This window comes from Hydra vulgaris, chromosome 10 (genome assembly GCF_038396675.1).
Source record: "Hydra vulgaris chromosome 10, alternate assembly HydraT2T_AEP".
Taxonomy (NCBI): domain Eukaryota; kingdom Metazoa; phylum Cnidaria; class Hydrozoa; order Anthoathecata; family Hydridae; genus Hydra; species Hydra vulgaris.
In genome coordinates, this window is record NC_088929.1 from 37272710 (window position 1) to 37297327 (window position 24618).

Below are 24618 nucleotides of genomic sequence, written 5' to 3' on the forward strand. Positions count from 1 at the left end.
TAAAGGCTGCTATCAAGAAAAAGTGGAACAAGATGCCCAAATGCTATATCCAGACCAAGTCAACTCCTATAACCTGTTCCAGGTTTAGGAGTTGACTTGAAACTTTGATTGGCGCTAAGAGATTTTTTGATGTCAAAAAAAGTTTCATATAATTTTTTTAGAAATATTACCTGTAATAGAGTATTTTTATCTGTATTAGAATTTTTTTAACAATTGAATTGGTGATGTAATCATAAATGACATTCATAGATATTTTAATTAATGCTTGAGTTGAATAAAAAGTATATTACTGAATAAAATTTAAAAAAATATGTGAAATGTATTTATGAACACTTTTTAATAAATAAATCATTTTTTAGCTTCAAGTTTTTATCTTATGATTATGATCTTTAATGATGACAAGAGTTGCTGATAAAATTTCAATTTGAAATTTTAAAAAATAAAGGAGTTATGATTTCTTGTTCATTTAATGTTGATCTTGGTCTCCTGTGGACCTTTTTAATCTTTAGTAAAATTTCTCTGAAATTTTAAAATAAAATTTTTCTTTTGTAATATCAACAAACTAATATAAATATAAGTTGTATCCATAAAATAAAATTTTTATTTGATAATTTATATAAATAAACTCTTTTAAAAGTGTATAAATGAAACTTACATAAATAGCACTCTTTTATAAAATAAATTCTGATAAATGATAAAATTTTAAAACAAATTTTTGTTGTCATGGCAACATTAGCAAAAAGAGATAACACTTTTTTACTCGTATTTTGATGAGTTACTCTTCTAGGTTAATAAAAGGTTATTTAGTTCTAATTTAAATCTAATTTAAATAAAGTTTTAAGTTTGAAAAAGTTAATATTTATTTTAAAGTAAAGTTATTGTAACTAAGAAATGTTACTTTCAGAACTAGAACATTGCAAAGCATCACTAGTTTACAAGTGTGGTGTCTAACACTCATAAGTGTGGAGTACAAGCTCCAAACTCAAAACTATTGAAAAATTTTAGACTTAGTTATTACATAAAAATAATGGAATATGAAGTATCCCTAGCTCTACAATTTTCTGGAGAAGACCAAGCTCGACTCTGTGTTTCAATTTTAGTTTTAAAAAGAAAAAATAAAGTCTGACTGCACTTGCTTTACTTACCGTTTTTTTGATGAAATCAGAAAAGTATTATTTACAATAAGCTCAAATTTATTTTTTATTTAATAAGAAAAAGCAGTGAACACAAGTATTCTTGCTATTCAAAAAAAGATTTTTTTTTTAGTTTTTTTTCAATTTTAGAGCACCCGTGCTTTTTTCTCTACAAAGCCGTGTTGGCAACTTTGAAAGAAGATTGTTTACTTTTAGATCATGATTACTTTTTTGACAAATTTCTCCATTATTTTACATGGGATTAAAGTAAAGGAGACTGGTCTGTAGTTTGTTGTATCTATTCTAGAAATTTTCTTGAACAAAGGCATTACATTTGCTTTAGACCACGAGCTTGTAGTTTCACCACAAGTTTAGACCACAAGCTTCACCATATTCAAATGATTTTTTAGAGTAAAGAGTAAGTGAAGTAGTAAGCGGAGCTTTGGAAGAAGAACCAGAGTGTAGTACACAAGCAATTATTTTTCTTTTTTTTTCTACTTTTCTTCATTTTTCTTTAATGATATTGTACTACATCTAACAAAAACTGACATGTGATTTTTAAGGCTGACTGGCTTTTTGTGATTTTTGTGTGTGATAACTTGTTGATCTTTTTTGTCAGTTTCAAGTCAAGCCTCACTCTAAATTATGGTTTCTAATTATGCAACTACTATTGTTTTAATCTGCAACTACTATTTTTTTAATCTGCAACTACTATTGTTTTAAACTACTATTGTATTGTTTTATGCCAGTCAGCTTCATCTTTTCAACAAGAACAACTCTCCTGCAAATAAACTTCTTTTTCTTGTTTTAGGTAATAGATGTAAAATGATGTTTTTTTAATTCTAATAGATTTGAGATTAAATACATTTGATCAAATGAAAATACAGTTAGTTTAAATAATCAAATATAGATAGATACAAATGTGTTTGTTCTAAATAAATAGATTCACAAATACATTATATGCAATACAATAACAAAAAATATCTTTGTTACTTATATAGTTACTGTATTTTACAAAAAAAGTGTTTCTGTGAATAATTTTTTTTTATTGTATTTTTATTTTTAAATTAATATAATTAAATATTTAAAGAACTTGTAAGGCTATGATAAAATATTTGATAAAATGGTATGTAATGGTAAGTAAATAAATGATAAAAAGCTATTGATAAAATGGTATACTAAATAAAAGAATGAATACAAGCCTTTTAACAAATATCCCTTCAAAACAAATTTTCTAATTATTCCAGTGTTAAAAACAAAATAGATTATTTGTTACAACCAAAAAAACAACAAATCTTGTTTTTTTCCACACAACCCTAGAACACAATCCTAAGAATTAATATTCTTAAGAATAAAAACATTCAGTTGTAAAAGTCTAATATTCCATCTTCTTTAATAATGTTGTTAAAAATTTACCAAAAATCTCTAGAGTTATGAGATTTAGTAATCTAAGATCTTTAGACTTTTGGAAAATCTTTAACAACTTCATTAAAGAAGATGGAATATTAGACTTTTACAACTGAAAGTCTAACACTTCATATCTGATACTGATCTTAATAACTCTCTCAAGGATAAGTAAGAATTGTTTGCCAGTAATGTTTTCTCTAATTCATCATTTGAATCTAATTACCACACTTTTCCTGACATCCCAAAATAGCAAATTAATTCACTGTAAGAAATCCTAATTATTTTTTCTTTTGATGCTAAAGCCTTTTTTTCTTTTTGTTTGTCTCTGCTTTGTGCACTGAAAAACAATATAATGATAAGTAAAAAAAACAATAATTGCATGTTCTTTAAAACTCTAGTTAATACTTTACAAACTGCACTTTTTAAACATGAATAACAGAATCTTGATTTCTGACTGTTTAAAAATCATAAATCTTGTAAATTTCAAAATTTGTTGAAACATCAATAGTTTTTAGAACATGCAGTTTATTGTATGATGTGATAAAATTAATTAATTTTACTACAATGGTGTTATTTAAGAATAGTTTTGATTAACATAGCTATTTTAACTTGAGTAAAATGGTCTTGGTTTTATATAACTTGAATATGAAGTCAAATCCATAATTACTTTAAATTTAAAAAATGTAAACTTTGGAATATAGTCTAATTATCTTTCTATATATATATATATATATATATATATATATATATATATATATATATATATATATATATATATATATATATATATATATATATATATATATATATATATATATATATATATATATATATACATATATATATATATATATATATATATATATATATATATATATATATATATATATATATATATATATATATATATATATATATATATATATATATATATATATATATATATATATATATATATATATATTAGTTCATAATTTTCTTAGTGATGCTTCAGGTGGTGAAAACAATATTGAGCATCTTCCGAAATTCACTCAGCAATTGCCATTTTTAACAGATTTGTAAATAGTTTTTTAAAAATATATTTTTTAATATGTATTATTATGTATTATTTGCTTTTGATTTTAGAAAAAAAAAGTTAAGCATATTCCTTTTTTATAAAGAGCAATTCTGCATTATTTTTATTGATAGTTCCTTATAATAATTTTATTTAGAAATAAATACAGCCATATTTAAATCAGTTTTTATTTGCAATACTTTTATAAAATTGTTAATTTAAAATATTCAAGTAGAAATCCATAGTTTATAACTAAAAGTTAATTTTTCAGAAAGTTACGTGGTGTTGAAACAGTTGAACCTGATGTCTTTGGAACAAATTTACCTCTTTTATTTAATTTGTAAGTTAACAAATAAAAAATTTTGTTTACTTTTATTATAAAAAAGTATATAAAAAAACAGTATTCTGTTACTGTTTCTTGCTTATAAGATAAATAAATAACATTACTAAATTTTGTGTAATTTTTAAACAATTAAAATCTTCTTTTTTTTTAGTCAATTAAATACACCAAGACTACAATGTGATTGCAATTGGTATGCAACTCTCATGAACTTTTTGAATAAAAATGTTGCTAACCCAAAACCTGGTACTCCTAGAATACCTATTGATGCTACTTGTGTCGCACCAGCAAAATTAAATAAAAAGCCAACTAACTCCAAATCAGATATTGAACCTTTAAAAGAACATTTTATTTGTAGTGAGTCTTTTATAAATACTAATTCAATTTTGTATATCTTACTTTAGTGTTGAAAATATGAAAGATTTTCTTAAATTTTTTTCACATAACAAATGTCAAATAAATTTATGAAAAAAAATCAAAAAAACTAATCCGATGCAATTCTAACATAACTGGCTGGGATTGATATAAATAATAATCGATGTGGATTAATAAAATAACATTCTTTGCATCTAATTGCTCACATCATTTTGGCACAAATTATAAGACAATCTAAGTTTTCTTTATATTGTAAAATATATACAATGTATAGTATATATAATGTATAATATATATATAATGTATAATATATATATAATGTATAATATATATATAATGTATAATATATATATAATGTATAATATATAATGTATTATATATATATATATATATATATATATATATATATATATATATATATAAATATATATATATATATATATATATATATATATATGTATGTATATATATGTATTTATATATATATATTAGGTCTACCAGAAAGTTCTGTCTGTTTTTGGAACAAAATAAAATACAAATTTTTGATATTATCTATAATCTTTATTGAATAATATAATTGTCATTATTTTCAATGACATCTTGCCATTAAGTTGGCAATTTGTAAATTCCATTTTTGAAAAATATTTTATTCTTTGATTCAAAAAAGTTGAACCAGTGCTTGTTTGATATTTTCTTCGTTTTCAAATTTCTTGCCATTCAAGAAATTTTGCAAGGACTAAAACAAATGATAGTTTTTACAAATAACAAATAGAAGGCGTTAAGTCTGGGAAATATGGTGGATGCAAGATAATTTTCTAGCCTAATTCTGCAATTTTTTGTTGAGTCCCCAAAGCAGCATGCAGCCGGGAATTATCATGATGCAATATGATATCCTTCCTATTGAACATTGCTGGCCTTTTTTCTTGGATTTTTGTCTTTAAATTATCCAATTACTGATAATGTTTCTCCTAATTAAGCTTTTCCTTTGGTTTTATAAACTTATAATGTATTGGTCCTTGAATGTCCCACCATATACACAACATTCTCTTATTCAGAGTTAAATGCGGCTTAGATGTGGAAGGGCTAGGTTTTCTGGGTTCACAATATGCCCTTTTTCTTACAATGTTTTCTTAACTAATCCACTTCTTATCCGCAGTTATCATCCTGTTCAGGAATGGCTCAGCTCTGTTCCGAGCAATTAGAGATATGCATATGACCACTTGATCCTCTAGGACCAGAAAAGGTCAGAGTGCAGCAAGAGAGAGAACTGAGGAGAGTTTCAAAGAGCCTTCCTTATGCCAAAGTCATTCTTCTTTGAGAAATACCTCTCCTAGAACTAGCAGGGACCATCAGCCAGGATCCTCATGTACATCCCAAAGCAGAAGTCCAGCTCCTCAGCGAACCAACAGGAGTAGAAGAACACTCTACTTGCTTCAGCATCCCCTTCATATGTTTGCACCAAACAGGTTATATTTTTTATTTACTTTTAAAAAGTATTAGAAAAAGCTGAGTAAAATTGTTTATCAAAAATAGTTGTATGTAGAAAAACAATGTAAACCTACTTTTAATTTTTTTAGACTACCCACAATGGGAGAAGTTTGTCGTCGAATATATTGGCTAAGATCAAAGAACAATAAGCAAAACTTATCCTGTGCACAAATGTCAAGGTCAAGATTTATGGTTTGCAGTGAAGGGGAGTGTGAAATTAAAAACAGAGGGGAATTCACTGGTGTATGTATACTCAGAGAACTGTTAAATCTTTGGGACAGGGGTGGTTTTGATTCAAAATTTCAGTTAACAGAGCAAGTAGTCAAGGAAAAGCTTTTACAATCTTATGATCACTACCAGAAACTATGAAAAGTTAGAACCCTTTATGAAAATAGAGAGAAACAGGAGCAATTAAATTAAAAAAAAACAGGATTTTGTAAATGAGGCAAACTGTACATTTCAAGTTTATAAAACAGATATCTTAAATCTGATCAAAAATGATGAAAATAGAGACAAAGATGCAAAAAGAGAGGACATTGAGTTCCTGAAGAAAGCATTTAGAGGTGAAATGGTAAAGTTTGACAACAGTAAAGACAAATCTTATCATGACAGAATTAAAGATGGAGAAAAAAGAATGTTTGGTATGATAGAGAGAATGCATAGAGAAGATGAACGGGAAAAAGAGAGAAAGGTCAGGAAAGGTCAAAGAAGAAAACAATAGAGGAAAGAATGAAAAATTTTGAGATGGAAGTATCATTTTCATCAAGTGGAACAAGTGCAACTGATAATGATAGCGATTTTGAGCCTTTACCAAAAAAACAGAAGATTAGTAAAGATAGAGTTTGCCTGCAGCTTTCAATGAATGACATTCTTGACAAATGGGTTCCATTCTTGACCAGGTATAAGGTAAGCATTAGAGCAGAAACCTCACTCCTGGCCTCACTTTTCAGTATCGCTGGTGTTGATCTCAATACAGTTCCTGTATCAAAGAGTGGTCTGCATAGAAACAGAAAGATTGTTATTGAAAATGAAGCAGAAATGGTCAGAGAAGAAAATCTAGACAAAGTACGAGATTTAAAGGTTGTCCTTCACTTTAATACAAAACTTGTCAAGCATTATAGAACTGAAAAAAAAATGTCTGAAACTGCAGAAAGGCTAGCTCTCAGTCTTTCATCACCCCATGTCAATGAACCCCTAGATTTCTTGCTTGGAGTTTTAGAAATTGAGTCATCTAAAGAACAGGATCAAGCTATTGCTATTCAGAACATTTTAGAATACTATGAGCTCACTGACCAAATCATTGGTTGTAGTGCAGATACAACTGCCTCTAACACTGGAAAGTACAATGGGGCTATAAAGTTCTTGGTGGATCATGTGCTTCAACGACCAGTGCTTTAGCTCCTCTGTAGGTACTAAAATATTTATAAAAATCATTTATTTTGTCACATACATTTACATTGTACAGTGTACAGTTTTTCATATTTAAATTTTTTCAGGCACCACATATCTGAAAGGCACATATCACATGCAATGGATTATATTTAAGGAACAACAAAATCGCCATCAAGTGCAATATATAAAGATTTCCAAAATAACTGGCGAGAAATACAAGAAGGAGCTAAAAATATGGATCAATTGCTTTTTTTTAACTATGACAGAGATGAGTTTAAAGCAGGTACTATTTTTCATACAAGAGTAATAGATACTAAGAATTTTTGTGAAACAGCCTTGAAAAGAGATTGTTTTCAAAGAGGAGACTATAAAGCTCTATGTGAACTACTGGTCATTTATTTTGGGGGCCATGTACCTGGTTTCCAATTCAAGCAACGAGGTGCACATCATCATGCCAGATTCATGGCTGACTGCCTATACTTGCTGACCATGCAGCTGACTTCGAAGATAAATTCAAAATTGAATAAAAGTGAGAAAGATATGTTGCAAATGTCAACTGACTTTATTGTCACATTTTATGGATCATACTTCCTGAAGTCTCCTATTGCAGCCCAGGCACCATCAAATGATTTGGATGCTTTCAAACTGTCTTTAGAAATGATGTCAAATGAGCTATATAAATCCAAGTATGGTCCCCTGGCAAAAAAGCTCCATTCAAGCCTGGTTCGTCATAGTTGGTATCTGACCCCTCAGTTGGTTATTCTTTCAATAGCAAATGGTGATCTAGATTCAAATTTTCAAAATCAAGTAGCAAACCTTGCAGTGGTCAATGATAGGGCTGAGCGCCACATTCGACTTGTTCAAGGTTTTGTGGCTCAAACCCATGATGAAGGATTACTACAAGACACAATGCAAGTTGTAACTAAAAACAGAAAAGAAGTTGGAAAAGATATAAAAAAAATAATGATTTTATGTGATTTTTTAAAGATTTTGACCTTTTTATTGTTGCTATTTTGTGATAAATACTCATTTGTGATTTTTTAAAAAGCTAAAAATTAAGGAAATGTTTTTTTTAGATCAAAAATGATTGAAAAATGAAGGTGTTTGCGATATTTTTTTCAATAATCATGCAACCTCTTATATGAAACCTGCTTCTACCTGAACCCATGTACTTAGAAGTCTAAAAATTTTTTTGGTGGGTCCTGGGGCCTAATGATGATGATTAAGAATGAGTGCTAATGAAAATATTTTGGTCAGTTTAAAAGTGGGACACCCTAGTGTGGCCGATCAGAAAGGTTGAAATCACTTATTTGAAATGTTTGAAACCATCTTCTACAAGTCCCATCAGAAACAGTACCTTCACAAATTTCTATGTGCTTTTGTAGCATTTCTTCCTTGTTAAAATTTGTATAAAATACAGTGGTGTAAATGAACTTTATCAGTAGCCATGTTTACACTATCACTTTATATAAAAAATAATTGTAAAATAACTTTGTTTGAGTTAATTTGCAACGTCTGTATGAATACTTTAAACTATAAAAATAATGAGCCGAACATACGTTAAAACACATGTGTTAACGCATGGAAAAATTTTTTTATGGAAATAGACAGAGCTTTCGGGTAGACCTAATATATATATATATATATATATATATATATATATATATATATATATATACACATATATATATATATATACACATATATATAAGCACGCACACACACATAAAGTAACAGACAGAATTTATTTATTTATTTTAAAATGGAAAAAGTTTAAAAACTTCATTTTAAAATAAACTAATTGATTCTATCAATTAAAACTATTTTAATTGATTGATTGCTTGCTTTAACTAAAACCTTCAATCCAGCACTCTTTGCATGTTTTACCTAATTGTCAGTTGATGTAACAGCACTCTTTGCATGTTTTACCTAATTGTAAGTCAATTTAGCAGCACTCCTTGTATGTTCTACCTATTTGTCAGTTAATGTAGCTGCATTCCTGGTATGTTTACCTATTTCTCGGCTAATGTGTGTAAACAGTAAAGAAATTAAAAATAAAAACATTCAGAAAGTTTTTATTTTTATTTAAAAAAATAAAAAACATTCCAGTCTATTAAATTGTATTTTTGGTAGTTTTTGAAAAAAACGATAGAGTTTAATTAACTTACTCAATTAAGTTTAGTGGTTTAGAAAGATGGTTTAATTTCAAAGAGTCATTAAAAGCTGTTTTTTAATCAAGCAGTAAGTTTAACCTATATAAATATACTAATTTATTATACTAATTTATTACTGCTTTGTTTTTTAAGAACATTGAGAACTCTTCTTTTGTCGAATACACCAACATAATTTACATTACTTTTATAAATATATGTTTTAGGGTTTTATAAATAGTATATAATAAATGAACATAAATTTAGTAATCAATACATTGTTAATAAAGTATAACTTTGTAACAATTTAAGGTAAGATAGTTTAAGATAATTCTTCTTCTTTAAGCTAAGAATTTATGTGTCAATTTTAAACAATAATGGTAATTTTAAAGAATTTTAAACAATTTTAAAGAAAGTGGCAAGTTTAAAGACAAAAACAAAGGTTAAAAAAAAGTTAATTAGGATTATTTCAAAGTTGAATTTTTTTTAAAGAAACAAAGTTCTTAAGGTCAATAGTTAAAGTTATTGTCATCAATATGGCATAGTGGGGGAATGCTTGCTGTACAAGTAAGAGGTTCAGAGTTCAGCACCACCATGTGCCTGAAAATGGTTAATTTTTTCTTCTTTGATCACCAAGAGTGAGGAATATTGGGGTTATAGTGGTCTCCCTTGGTTTTTGCTTAGGTGAATATGTTTTTGAACAAAATATGTATTCAGAAAACTTGAAAAATAGGTTGCTTATTATTAGGGACACCTTTATCTTGTATATGTATACTGTTTATCTTATTTACAAAGATCTGTATAAATCTAATAGAGCTATATTAAAATATAGTAAAAGAAGTTTAGATTAAACTTTTTTAAAAAACTTTTTAAACTTTTAAATTAACCTGTAAAAATGTTTTTTAAGCTTTAATAATAATATAAGTTTATACATTTTACAAATGTATAGTTTAAGCTTATAGCTTTTAACTCCCACATAATTTGTAATCTAAATGATGTGTATAGATAGATACACATAATGAGTAAGCAGTTAGGTTAGAAACAAAAGCTTATATTTAAAAGCAATAATAGTTATGTTTAAAGTATTTAATTTTTAAAAATGTCAAAAATTCTTTACATTTATTTAATAACACTTTAGATCCAACTGAAATCAATGCTAAAGCACCTCAAGATTTTACCATACAAATCAACTATAAAAAACCAGCAATGCTGCATGCTGGTGGTAAATTCCTTTCAGATGCAGAGAGAATTTACTATGAAGCAACTTGCTTTCTAACTGATGATGTTAATATTCCTTGGATATCTGGTCAGATGTTTAATTTTTACATGCATACTTATATATTATTTAAAATTATCTATACATATATACAAATATATATGTGTATATATGTATATATATGTATATATATATATATATATATATGTGTATATATGTTTATATATGTATATATATATGTATATATATATATATATATATGTATATATACGTATGTATATAAATGTATATATATATATATATGTGTATATATGTATATATATGTATATACATATATATACATGTATATATATATGTATATATATATGCATATATATATATGTATATATATATATATGTATATATGTATATAAATATATATATATGTGTATATATATATATATTTATGTATATATATATATACATGTATATATATGTATATATATATATACATATATATATACATGTATATATATATGCATATATATATATATATGTATATAAATATATATATATATATTTATATATATATATATTTATATATATATAATTATATATGTATATAATTATATATATATATATATATATACATATATATATATATATATATATATATATATATAATATATATATATATATATATATATATATATATATACTATATATATATATATATATATATATATATATATATATATATATATATATATATATATATATATATATATATATATATATATATATATATATATATATATATATATATGAAAGATCATAATTATTTTTTAAAGTTTTTTAAAACAAATTTCTTTAATACTAGGTTCAGTGGAAAACAAAGAAGAGATTATAATATCAGGAGAAAAAGTTTTACCAGGGCGTACATATAAATGTTCTTTAACTATGACATATACTCTGAATAAATCTAACATCACAAGTGCTCGTACCAGAAATGTGGAAGTATCAACTAGAGAGAGTAAAGGTAATTGAAAAAACTTAAATCATAATTATAAAGATATTGTTAGAGATTGGTTAAACAATATATAAACTTTATTATATATTGTTTAATCAATAATTTATTTTTATTTTTAACATTTTTAACAAAAAAATAAAAGTAGTTACAGGTAGAAAAAAAAAACACAGTAGGAATTGATTTCTGGTTGTAGTTTTTTTTTTTTTTAACACCTTCACTTTCAACAAGGCTGGAAGCAACCACTATTAGAGTTGGAAGTTACTTGAAGAGAAAAAATGAATGTTATAAAACAAGGCATCAATTGACAGACAACTTATAAGATTGCAAATTATGAGTCAGAAAAACTAGATGACGGGGCAAATTCCAAAGAACTGATATTTAAGGAAAAAAGCTAGATAAAAATGAATTTTTGCACTTTGGAACCATTGTTGCAAGGATGAGACTAAATTAAGTGTCGAGTGGCACAAGCATGAATTTTAGTAGGTGGAAAAGCTAATGAGCTAATGAGCAGCGCCCATTATAATATTTAAAGAGATAAAGAATGAGAAACAACATTGTGATGATGTGATAATGGTTGGAGGTTAATTGCAAGAGTAGGACCAACTATTTATACAATGTGTTTTTGTACCTTGTCTGAAATATAAAAGGTACACTGGAGCATCCGCCCTTGATATATCCCCCTGTATTGTATACATACATAATATACACACATATATGTAGATTCATATATACATACACACAAATATACGTATATACACACGTACATATACATACATACACATACATAAACACATACATACATACACATATACAAACATAAATACATATACACACACATATACACATACACATATATGCACATACACATATATATATACACACACACAAAAACATATATATATATATATATATATATATATATATATATATATATATATATACATATTTATATATATATATATATATATATATATATACATACATACATACAACCCTCGGAATTAGGAAAATTGAGGTCGGCAATAATTTGCCGACCTCAATCTTTTAGAGGTCGGTATCAGGTCGGCAAAAATTATTTGATACAAAGGTCTAACCGTAAAACATAGAAACGAGGTCGGCAATTTTTTGCCGACCTCAAACACTTTCAGGTCGGCAGTTAGGTCGGCATTGCCGAATGCCGACCCTAATTCCGAGGGTTGTACATATATACATATAAATAGATATGTATACACATATATATACACATACAAATACATACAAACATACACATACACACATACACATTCATGCATACATATACACATACATACATATATACTCACAGTTATTCACATGCGCTTATCATAAACACTTATACACAGATACACATATCTTTAGATTTATTAAATGTATTTGATTAGGTAGGAGTGGAATAGGTTACTTTTAAAAACATAGATTAAATGGAGAGTTTTTCGGTCAAAGGGAAGGTTATTCCAAGATTTTGTACTTTGATTTTTTATGGACTTGTATTCATAAGTAACAGAACAATGTTTTAAGACTGCTATGTTCAGATTATCAATTGATTGAAGATAGTATCAGTTATTTTCATTTTTGGGGATGAAATTGTTGAAGGTAAGAGGTAGGTTTTTGTGTTGGTGATTCCATACAAACTACAATGGGATAAAATCGAGTTTTTTGTGCCAAAATTATTTTTGTAGTTTTTTTTATTAGAATAGCTATATTTATATATAAAATGCATAAGTAAAGTAATAAACATATAATTATATAATATAAAAAAAAGTATTAAAAAATCAAATTTTAGTGAAAAACACAAAATATTTTTATCAGTGTAAACATTTAAAATATTACTTTTAAACACATGTATTTGTCATAAAATAACTTTTTTAGATTTATATTTACAGAAATTTTATATTATAACAGTAATGAAAGATTTTGTAGGTATTCTTTGTGTACAAAACATCTTTTTTACATGTTCAGTATTTCTCATCAACTGACCATTAATTGAAGACCAATCTTTTGTTATAACTTTTTTAATTGCAAAAAGTACCAAAATATTTATGATGCATGGCTATTTACATACATTTAGCATGAGATTTACATAGTCAAATGTTTGGAGGATATTGGAGGATAGTAACCTTTACTAATAGATACCTAATAGTGAAGGTTAGTAGCAAAAAAAATATCGAAAACTGTCTGTTTTCGATGCATAAAAACTAATGATTACACTTACATTAAATTGTTTTTAAAAGTCTGAGTGAAAAAAACATTGTTAAATAAAATACTATATTTTAAAATAAAAGTCAATAAAGTTAATTTAAAACAATAGTAGCATAAGGAAGTTGGTAAATAAAAAATGCAAAATAGCGTTTTGGAACACATGTCAAATTAACGTGTAAATAACCGCATAAAATTATGCTTAAATTAATATTTAATGTTTTTTTAACTAAATATTTCCTTTAATGAACATGTCTTCACCATTATGATAAATTTTCACCGTGTAATGCCGACATTGATTTTAAGGTATTTTGGCACACTCTGTTCCACTGTGCAAACTGGCAGTTCAAGAATTGAACAAGTTCACATAGTTTAAGGATCTTAGAAGTAAGATAAAGCACATTAGGATTGAATTTGTAATTCTGAAAATGTGTTATTTTTAAAGCTTTGTTTTGAAGATGGGGTATCCTTAAAATTGCTTGCTGTTGAGATTGTCCCCATATTTGACAAGCATATCATATATGTGAGCTAAAAATGGCATGATATATATTTAGTAGTGTTTCCAGATTGACACAATGGCAAACTTTAGCCAGCATTCCATTTGATCTGCTTAATTTTATGGCTAAGTTTTTAAGATGGGATAAAACAATAGGTTGGAATCAATTATAATTCCAAGATATTTGATTGAGTTTATGAGAATGATTTTTCAGCCAGTTTATCTAAAGTTTAAATTTCTATTGATTTTTGTTTTATTAGGTTTGAATATAACCAGTTCAGTTTTGATAAGTTAGTATCATCAGCAAAGTGGTAAGGAGTTGCAAACTTATTTGAGTTGTTAAGGTCATTAATGTAAAGAAGAAAAAGTAGTGGTCCTAATACTGAGCCTTGAGGGACATCCTTGGAACAATTTATTTGAGTAGTTTTTGAGTCATTGACTGAGACAAACTGGGACCTGTTGTGAAGATAGGAAGTAAACCATTTAAGAGGTATTCCTCTGATCCCATAATATTATAATTTCTGGAATAGGATAGCTTTTTGTAGATCTACAAAGACACCACATGCAAAGTTTTTATCATCAAGAGCTTTTCTAATCAACTTAGTAGTTTTAATAAGTGAGTGGGTTGTGGAATGATTAACACGAAACCCATACTGGTGTTTGTAAAGGCATTTAAATTTATTTAAAAATGCATAGAACTTCTTATACATAGCTTTTTTAAAGATTTTGAAAAAAGGTATATATCCAAAAGATTATATCCAAACAAGCTTTGTTAACAAAACTCATTTGGATATAAACTTTTTTAAAAACTGCAAATTATTTAGAGTGTATCCAAAGTATCTAAGTTTTAACATACCTTATGCAAACCACTCTGATATAATTTTGATAAATAAAGCGATTACTCAAAAGTGCTTTACATAAAAGAATTAGCAAATAAAAATTTCTGTTGAGTGAATTAAATGTTTTAAAATCTCAAGTAAGAAACGATTGCTCATCTTTACAGTGGTATTTTTTGTTAGAAGTAATTAATAATAACGTAAAGAAAAAAGAACTTTCCATTATTAAAACTCAGAAGAAGAAATTATGCTACCTCACAAAATTTAATAGCTTTTTTTTTAAACACCAATACTTTGTTTCATAATACGTCATCATACACTTCACAACAGTATGAACTAGATTTATTAAACAACGGTCTTAATTTTGCTCTACCGCTTGTGTTTATAAAAAAAACTTTCTTAGTACTCAACTAAGAAGCGGTGATTCGTAACCTGAACTAAAGGAAAATGAAAACATCATAATCATAAAACCAGACAAAGGGAATAATATAACTATTTTTAATAAGGTTGACTATATTACATTTTTAGCTAATATTATAAGTGATAAAGCTAAATTTAAGGAGTTAAAAGACGATCCAACTATCAAAAGAGAACAATCTTTACAAGGCTATCTTAGGAAACTTAAAAAACATAATTGTTTTGAAAATGACGTTCATCATAAAATTTATCCTGTTGGTTCACACCAACAAGATAAATTTTATTCAACAGCAAGAATTTATGCTTTACCTAAGATGTGCAAACTCAGTAAAGATTCTTCTCTACCACCATTTAGGCCAATTATTTCAACAATTAGGACATATAGTTATAAACTTGCCTAACATTTTTCTGATTTACTGTCTCCTTATATACCAAAATTTTATTCCACCTGTGACTCTTTTTCTTTTGTTGAGGAATTAAAACAAGTTGATATAACTAACAAATATATTGTTTCCTATGATGTTGAAAGCTTATTTACTAATATTCCACATAGTGAAACTGTAAATATAGCTATTGATTTATACTTTAAAGCTGAAACATGTTTAAAATATTTTTCTAAATCTCAGAAATCTCAACATCCAGTTCTCATTTCTTATTTAATTGGAAATATTATGATCAATAGGATGGCATTGCCATGGGTTCTCCTTTAAAGCTAATTTTAGCTTATATTTTTATTGGGTTTCACAAATAAAAATGAGTTAGTATTTGCTCTTCCTCCATACTGATTTTATATAAACGTTTTTAAACATTTTAATGAACAATATAAAAACTTAAAATTTAGTGTGGAAAAAGAACAAGATATTCAAATTGCATTTTTAGATGTTCTTATCAATAAGTCTGTTTTGCTTTCCACATCAGTTTATCACAAAAAAACATATATGGGTCTTTTACCAAAATTTTCCAGTTTTGTTCCCTATTGTTATAAAATTAGTCTTATACGTTGTTTGATTGATAGAACATATAAAATCAACAACACATGGCTTGGATTTGATAAGGACATAAAAAATCTATGTATTCTTTTAAAAAATAACCAATATTCACTAAAAATAATTGAAACTGAAGTTAAATTATTTGTTAATAAAAAGTTAAATCTATCTTTTATAAATAGTATTGATAACCCTAATATAAGATATTATAAACTTCCATTTATAATATTTGACTCAAGTTTTACTTTTGTAAAAATCTAAGTAATTATAATTATTTTAAAATTTTGGATATTGCTCCTAACAAAAACAAATTGAAAATTAAAGAAGCACTTTATAATCAATAGAAAAAACCCATCTTTAAATAAACAAATTGTTCATTATAATACAAATTTGTCAGTCTAGTTTGTTTTATTTACTTATTATTTACATGCTATTTATGGCATCATAATTTGTATTATAATTTTTATTGGTTTGTAACAATTCTATTTGCTTGTTAATATTTCTCTGTAATGTCTTCAAATTTTGATTTTAGTATATAAACTACAAAACATGTCAAGATTAAAAAATATTGTTTTTCTTAAAAATATGTTCATATATATATATATATATATATATATATATATATATATATATATATATATATATATATATATATATATATATATATATATATATATATATATATATATATATATAAATGTATATTAAATAAATTCTAGGTAAAGCTTCATTGTGCTCAAAAGGTGAAAAGTATGAGTGTGATAGATTAAAGATCTTTAAAGATAAATGTCAAGTAGATGGTTGTGATGTTTCTGCTTCCAACGCTCTTGAAACTAGAACCTGTACTCTTGATGGTTGTTGTTTTAAATGCTACACTCAATGTGAAAAATGCAGTAGGTTGTTTTTTTTTATGGAATGTTTTAGTTTTCTAGGGAATGTTTTTGTTTTCTATGTATATTATATTTACTATTTATACTTGATTCTATAGTATATATAAAGTGTATGTAATTATTTTTGTTGCACTGAAAAGATAAAAATTTTGAAAGTTATGTATAGCAGCCTATGCAATGAGGGGAAGAGACTCTTTAGAATTAGTGATTGTTCATAAGTTAAAAAGTAGAATTTTCATAGAATAAAAGTTTTCATAAAAATTTTCATATTTTATTTTTGAAGAGAAATATTTTTATTCAACAAAGATTACTGCTGAAATATATAGTTAGAATTTTTGCAGAATAGTCACTTCAATCGTACGGTTAATTTGACTATAAGACTTGAAACATAAACTGCACTAAGTTATGGTCAAATTAGATGCCAAATGTTTATACAACAAATAAATTTAATTAAAAATATTTCCCAAAACGAAAATGAAGAGAATTAAACAAAAAAGAAGCAGAAGTATATGTTACATTTTTTTAAAAGTTTTTAAGTTTTATTTTGTCAAAAATAATTTTTAAAAAGTTACAATTAATATTAGACATTTGATAAGTAATTATTATTTATTATGTTTAACAATCAGTTTCTTTCTTCTTATTTTTGCCCCTAAAAGTCTCCCCTATATCCAAATCCCCATCTCTCCTTTTTATGGACTTCATTGAATTTTTCAACAATAGAGAAAAGTTCAGCGTCAAGGATAACAATAAAATTGGTTAAAAAGAGACAAATAGAAAAATCAGGTACTTAAATATTTGGTGGTTTAATACATATAACAAATAAGAATGAGCTTTGGTTGCAATTAGAGATACCTGTTGGAGTGGAGTGCTACAATAAAGGCTGGTAATCTTAATTCTTCAAAAAAAAATTAAATTAGAAATAGTTTACCAGTTTCAATTCTGACAGAACACCATGAGAAACATGAAAGTAGTGAGCCAGTAGATGACAATAGCATTGATTATAAATCTTCAATAAGTAATTATAAATTAAATAGATAATAGTTAAGTTTGTTGCTGGAAAATGGGTGCCTGGTTATTAAATTAAATTTTTAACTCTGAAAATGATTAAAAAATGAAGGTATTAAAGATTATCGATAGATATTCATGAAATTTTTGTTTAACATTTCTTTGCATACAAAATTGCAAAGATTTAACAAATCTGAGGAAACTTTGTATTTGAAATATTTATTAATAGATGTAAATTAAAGGTAAATCTTTTTAGGTTTATGTAGTTTTATCAATATAGTCTTTTAAGCATTTTGTTGTTTTATTGATTTGATTGTGGGTTTACTTAAATGATATGTATTTTTATTACTTATTTAAATATAACCTGAATTTTGGCACATCACTGGAATATGGTGTGCCAAAAGGGCTCCACTTTGATATTTCTATGTTTTCCTGGTCTCTAGTGTCCAGGAGCTCTAAAAATTTTGAGTGATTTATGATCTGTAATAAGAATTCATAAAATTCATAAAATTTAATGAATTAGAACCTATATTCCAATTTATTACATTTTTATTAGCCCAGATTCCTGAAGTCCTTGTCACCATTTAACATCAAGACAAGTTTAAAAATTGAGTTTTATTCTAACCTAAAAGCCTTAATTTTTTTCCAGAATTGTTCATAAGCTTTTTAATACTTTTAGAGCTCCTAAATTCAAAAAACCAGGAAGAAATAAGCTTTTTGTGGTTTTTGAATCTGAAGTCCATTTTTGGACTCAGCATCCCTGATTTTGGGATAATACAAAAAACATTTTATATCAAATTACTAGTAAAAAGTTTGTAGATGTATTTGTTGTGTGAGTATCAATTTTTAGCTCATCTTTTTTATGGTTTAACACAAGATTTTTTTTTCAGAAACATGTTTATAAAATTAATTTCTGTATCATAAAATGACATGCTCATTAAATTTTTAAAAATTCTTACCCCTAATATATATTTGTGTTTTATACTTATTCTGTATTTTTTATTTATATATTTGCTTATCTTATTTTTTAAGTTTAACTCAATCAAAAGCAACTAAAAAATTAGATTTGTATTTATCTTTGTTTTTTTATAATTTTTTTAAGTTGAAGTTATAATTTTTTTTAGATACAACTGTTGTTGGAACAAAGGAAATAGACGTTATTTACTATGATTTCTCGTAAGTAAAGCTGCTTGCTTTTTTTATACTATAATTTGTTCTCTGTAATTTCATTTTATCTTAGTTATTTTAGAAAGCTCATTGTGCTACCATTATTAAATTATAATATATTTGCATAAGATATAATAAAAATACAGTTACAATAATATTAACTGTAAAACAGTTATATAAATTAACAATTATATAAGTATAAAATATTATAATTTAAATAAAAATAAATATACAAAATAATACGATTTAAAATAATATAACTAAATACAAAAGCGTATAAAAGAATTTTTTTTTCATTGATGTTTTAAAATTTGGTAATTTTCAGGAAAACTGAGCCTGCTTTTAGTGCACCAAGTTATGAAAAAAATACTTGCTGTCCCACTTATGTGAACAGTCCTTTTGAAAGTTGGTTAAAAAATAGAGATTCAAAGGAAAGTATAGCTATACAAAACTGGTTTACTTCGGCATACGAAGGAAGTAGAAAAGTATTTGGAAAAATCACATTGTTATCTGAAATAACTAGTATTGATAAAGAAACAGGAAAAAACTTTTATCTATTTTGGGATGACAACTATTGGCCTGTAAATGATAGAGGATTTTCATCTCAGGGACAAAAAGATTGTTATGGCAAAGAACTTGTAAATAAAGGGTGATTTTTTTTTTTCACAATTAATTTTTTTATATAAAAATATATATTTAGAATGTTTAGAATTTAGAAAAAAAATTGCCAAACATTACAACTATTTATCTTTTTCTCTATTTTACTTTTTATTTTACAAAAATATATTATTATTTATATTAATACATTTTTTATATATATGAATATATATTTATATATATATATATATATATATATATATATATATATATATATATATATATATACACACACATATATATATGTATATATACATATATATATGTGTGTGTGTATATATATATATATATATATATATACATATATATATATATATATATATATATATATATATATATATATATATATATATATATATACAGTAGCATGCAAAAGTAACCGGGCAAGAGCATAACTTGAGATTTTTTACATAAATATAAACATGAATTTCTTTCAAATTTTCTCTGAAATGTCAAAAAATTGATTACAAATCTAAAATCAAATGAATTTTTACTAAATCTAAGCAATCTAATCTTAAAAGTTTATTCAATTAAAATATGCATGTGCAAAAGAATCCGGACAGAAAAAAAAACTTGAACTAGATTTTTTTTTAAAGATTTTTTAAATTAAAAATGTTTTATTTTAAAGTAAATTGCTTTAGCACTTCATTGGGAAGTCCTTAGCATTACTGCTTGACAGTGACAAGCATTGATTCCACCAGCTTCATAATCACAATATTTTTGATTTTTCCCCATTCTTGTTTCAGAGTATTCAATAAATCACGTTTACTTGTTGGTTTTTGTCCTGAAATTTGTTGATCAATGAGCTTACATAGACATTCAATAGAATAAAGGTCAGGACTTTGCTAAGGCTGTTCGATTAATTAAATTTCTTTGGTTTTGAACAAGTTTTTTACAAGAGTTGAAGTGTGCTTTGGGTCATTATCCTGCTAAAACATCCTTCCTTAAGGCATTTTGTCTTTAGCATGTGGTAGCATAACATCCTTAACTATATCTTTGTACATATTTTTGTCCATTTTACCATCAATCAAATGGATAGCACCGATACAATCTCTATTCGAGTTAACCCAGTTCATAACGCTTCGACCTCTGTGCTTTACTAATGGTAGCTGTAATTTGGATCATTTTTATGGCCTTTTGGTTGACCAATTTATCTAATATTATCAGATCCAAATAATATAAACTTAAATTCATCACTATAAAGTAGTTTCAATCACTGTTCTCTTGCCCAATTCAAATGTTCATTAGCAAATCTTAAGCGTGCTTTTTAACTCTTTATATAAATAAGAAGTTTCTTTGTAGGACGTCTTCCAAATAGATTTGCAGACCTCAAAAGACGTTTGATTTTGTCAACACTACATTTTACATTATAAAGCTCTTTAATTTAAGCATTTAACAAGATAGCATTTTGCGTAGATCATTTTTCATGGCTCGAGGATGGATATTTCCGCAGGATAATGACCCAAAGCACACTTCAACCCTTGTAAAGGACTTTTTCAATAACAAAAAAATTCAATTAACGGAATGGCCATAGCATAGCCCTGATCTTAATTCTACTGAACATCTATGGGAACACATAGATTGACAAATTTCAGTTTGAAAACCAACAAGTAAATGTGACTTATTGAATATTCTGAAACAAGAATGGGGAAAAATCAAAAATATTGTGATTATGAAGCTGGTGGACTCAATGCCTTGTCACTGTCAAGCAGTAATTAATGCTAAGGGATTCCTGACAAAGTACTAAAGCAATTTACTTTTAAATAAAACATTTTTAATTTAAAAAATCTTTAAAAAAAAATCTAGTTCAAGTTTTTTTTTCTGTCCGGATTCTTTTGCACACGCATATTTTAATTTAATTTAAATCAAATTTTAAGATTAGATTGCTTAGATTTAGTAGAAATTTATTTGTTTTTAGATTTGTAATCAATTTTTTTGAGATTTCAGTGAAAATTTGAAAGCAACTGGACTTTTTATTCAAATGTTATCTCAAGTTATGCTCTTGCCCGGTTACTTTTGCACACTACTGTATATATATATATACATATATATATATATATATATATATATATATATATATATATATATATATATATATATATATGTATGTATATATATATATATATATATATATGTATATATATATATATATATATACACATAACCCTCGGAAATAGGAAAAATGAGGTCGGCAATATATTGCTGATCTCATTTTTTCTAATTCCGAGGGTTGATTTATATATATATATATATATATATATATATATATATATATATATATATATATATATATATATATATATATATATATATATATATATATATATATATATATATATCATTATTTTATAGCTTCACCAGTGCTATAAGAATTGGCTTATTGTACTCTGAAGGTGAGCGGTTTCAGTTTGGTGGAGGAGAAGATCTTTGGGTATACATAAACAAAGTTTTGGTTTTAAGTGTATTAGCAGATAATGCAGATATTTCAAAATATCCATATGATGTCAAGTGCAAAACTTTTGAACTTAAAAATCTTACAGGTTATTTTATTAAAATTTCATATTCTTTTACTATTTATAAGTTTGTACATAATTTATACAAGTTTATACATTTACAGTATGTCAAAAAAGTCACCCCCTGATGGTTTTTCAATAAAAACAAATTTTTATATGCTTAAATATAGATTTTTGAGCCAAATTTTTTTTTTAATATTGAATTTATATCAAAAAACATTTTTATTACAAGAAGTTAATATTCTTATACTTAAAACAAAAACTATCCACTAAATTAGAAAAAGTTTAAGTCAAAAAAGTGTATCACCCCTTATACAATTAATTTGCTAATATAAAATTAATAGTCTATTTGTGCGCCTTTTGCCTTGATGACTGCAAGACATCTTTTAGGCATTGAATTTACTAAGTTTTTAAGCAATTACGTGTCAAATTTTTCCCACTCCTCAATGAGAATTGCCTTTAATTGCGACAAACTGGATGATTTTTGATCAGCTACTTTAATTATAAAAAGATTCCATAAATTTTCAATCGAATTTAGGTCTGGTGACTGAGGAACCCAATCTAACATCTTAATACTGTTTTTCTTTAACCACTCAGTAGCTAACTTTGATGTGTGTTTAGGATCTCCATCCTGTTGAATGATAAAATTACGAGATAAGCCAGCACTTCTGGCACTTGATCTCAGTTTTCGCTTCAGAATGTCAGTATAAACCTCTTTTGTCATTATTCCGTCAATGAATTCGAGTTTGCCAACACCACTCCAAGAAAAAGAGCCCAAAACCATCATTTGACCTTTGATAAGAGGAAAAAATAAGTTAGAAGTATATATTATATTGAAATTTTATAATAAAGCTTAATGTCACCTCCCCCATGCTTGACAGTTGGTCTCATACATTTAGGATTTAGGCGTTCACCATTTTTTCTCCATTTGCGTATGATACCATCAGAACCAAACAAACATATTTTTGTTTCATCGGACCATAAAACTCTTTGCCATTGGTCAATAGTCCAGTTTGAATGTTTCTTAGCCCAAGCCAATCTTTTCTTTTGATTCTTTTTACTCAAAAAAGGCTTTTTTGGAGCAACTCTACCTACAAAACCTCGATTTTTCAAGCAATTGCGAACAGTTTGAGGATTTAGAGTTACACCATGATCTGTTTGTAAATCTTTTGCAAACTTTGGTGCAGATAATCCTCAATCTTGTTCAACTTTTCGAATAATTTCTCCATCAATGCATTGGGTAGTCTTAGCTGGGCGTCCTTTTCTTGGCAAATTTTTAACAGTACCCATTTTTTTATATTTTCTAATAATATTTCCTACACTATTAGGCTTAACATGGACTATTTTAGAAATAGTTTTATATCCTTTTCCACTTTTATAGTGTCCCAGGATCAGTTTTTTTACTGATTCTTGAATTTTATATCTTTTTGAATTTTATATCTTTTCTTATTAAGAACCTAAAAAGAAAACAAACTTTGCTAAAAAATTAGTTAGAATAACTTCTATCAATCAAATTTGATTGATTTTGGCTTATTTTCTGCAATTTTACTAGTTTAAACAACAGAAAAGTTAAAAAATGATTAGGGGGTGATACACTTTTTTGACTTACACTTTTTCTAATTTAGTGGATAATTTTTGTTTTAAGTATAAGAATATTAATTTCTTGTTATAAAAATGTTTTTAGATATAAATTCAATATATAAAAAAAAAAAATTGATGTCACAAATCTAAATTTAAGCAAAAAAATTTTGTTCTTATTGAAAAATCAACAGGGGGTGACTTTTTTGATATACTGTATGTATAATAAAATATATATATATATATATATATATATATATATATATATATATATATATATATATATATATATATA

At 26.0% G+C, this 24618-nt stretch overlaps 1 protein-coding gene across 1 annotated transcript in view; it reads left to right on the forward strand.

Moving 5' to 3' along the window:
- LOC100210231 (uncharacterized) overlaps positions 1–24618 on the forward strand; it is a 232714-nt gene that overhangs the window by 159911 nt on the left and 48185 nt on the right. Inside the window, exons 39-47 of the mRNA XM_065807935.1 lie at positions 3524–3598; positions 3866–3934; positions 4089–4291; positions 10478–10645; positions 11415–11573; positions 17233–17406; positions 19533–19584; positions 19901–20224; positions 22585–22772. Coding sequence (XP_065664007.1) covers positions 3524–3598; positions 3866–3934; positions 4089–4291; positions 10478–10645; positions 11415–11573; positions 17233–17406; positions 19533–19584; positions 19901–20224; positions 22585–22772 — 1412 coding nt within the window. The remainder of the gene's footprint in view (positions 1–3523; positions 3599–3865; positions 3935–4088; positions 4292–10477; positions 10646–11414; positions 11574–17232; positions 17407–19532; positions 19585–19900; positions 20225–22584; positions 22773–24618) is intronic.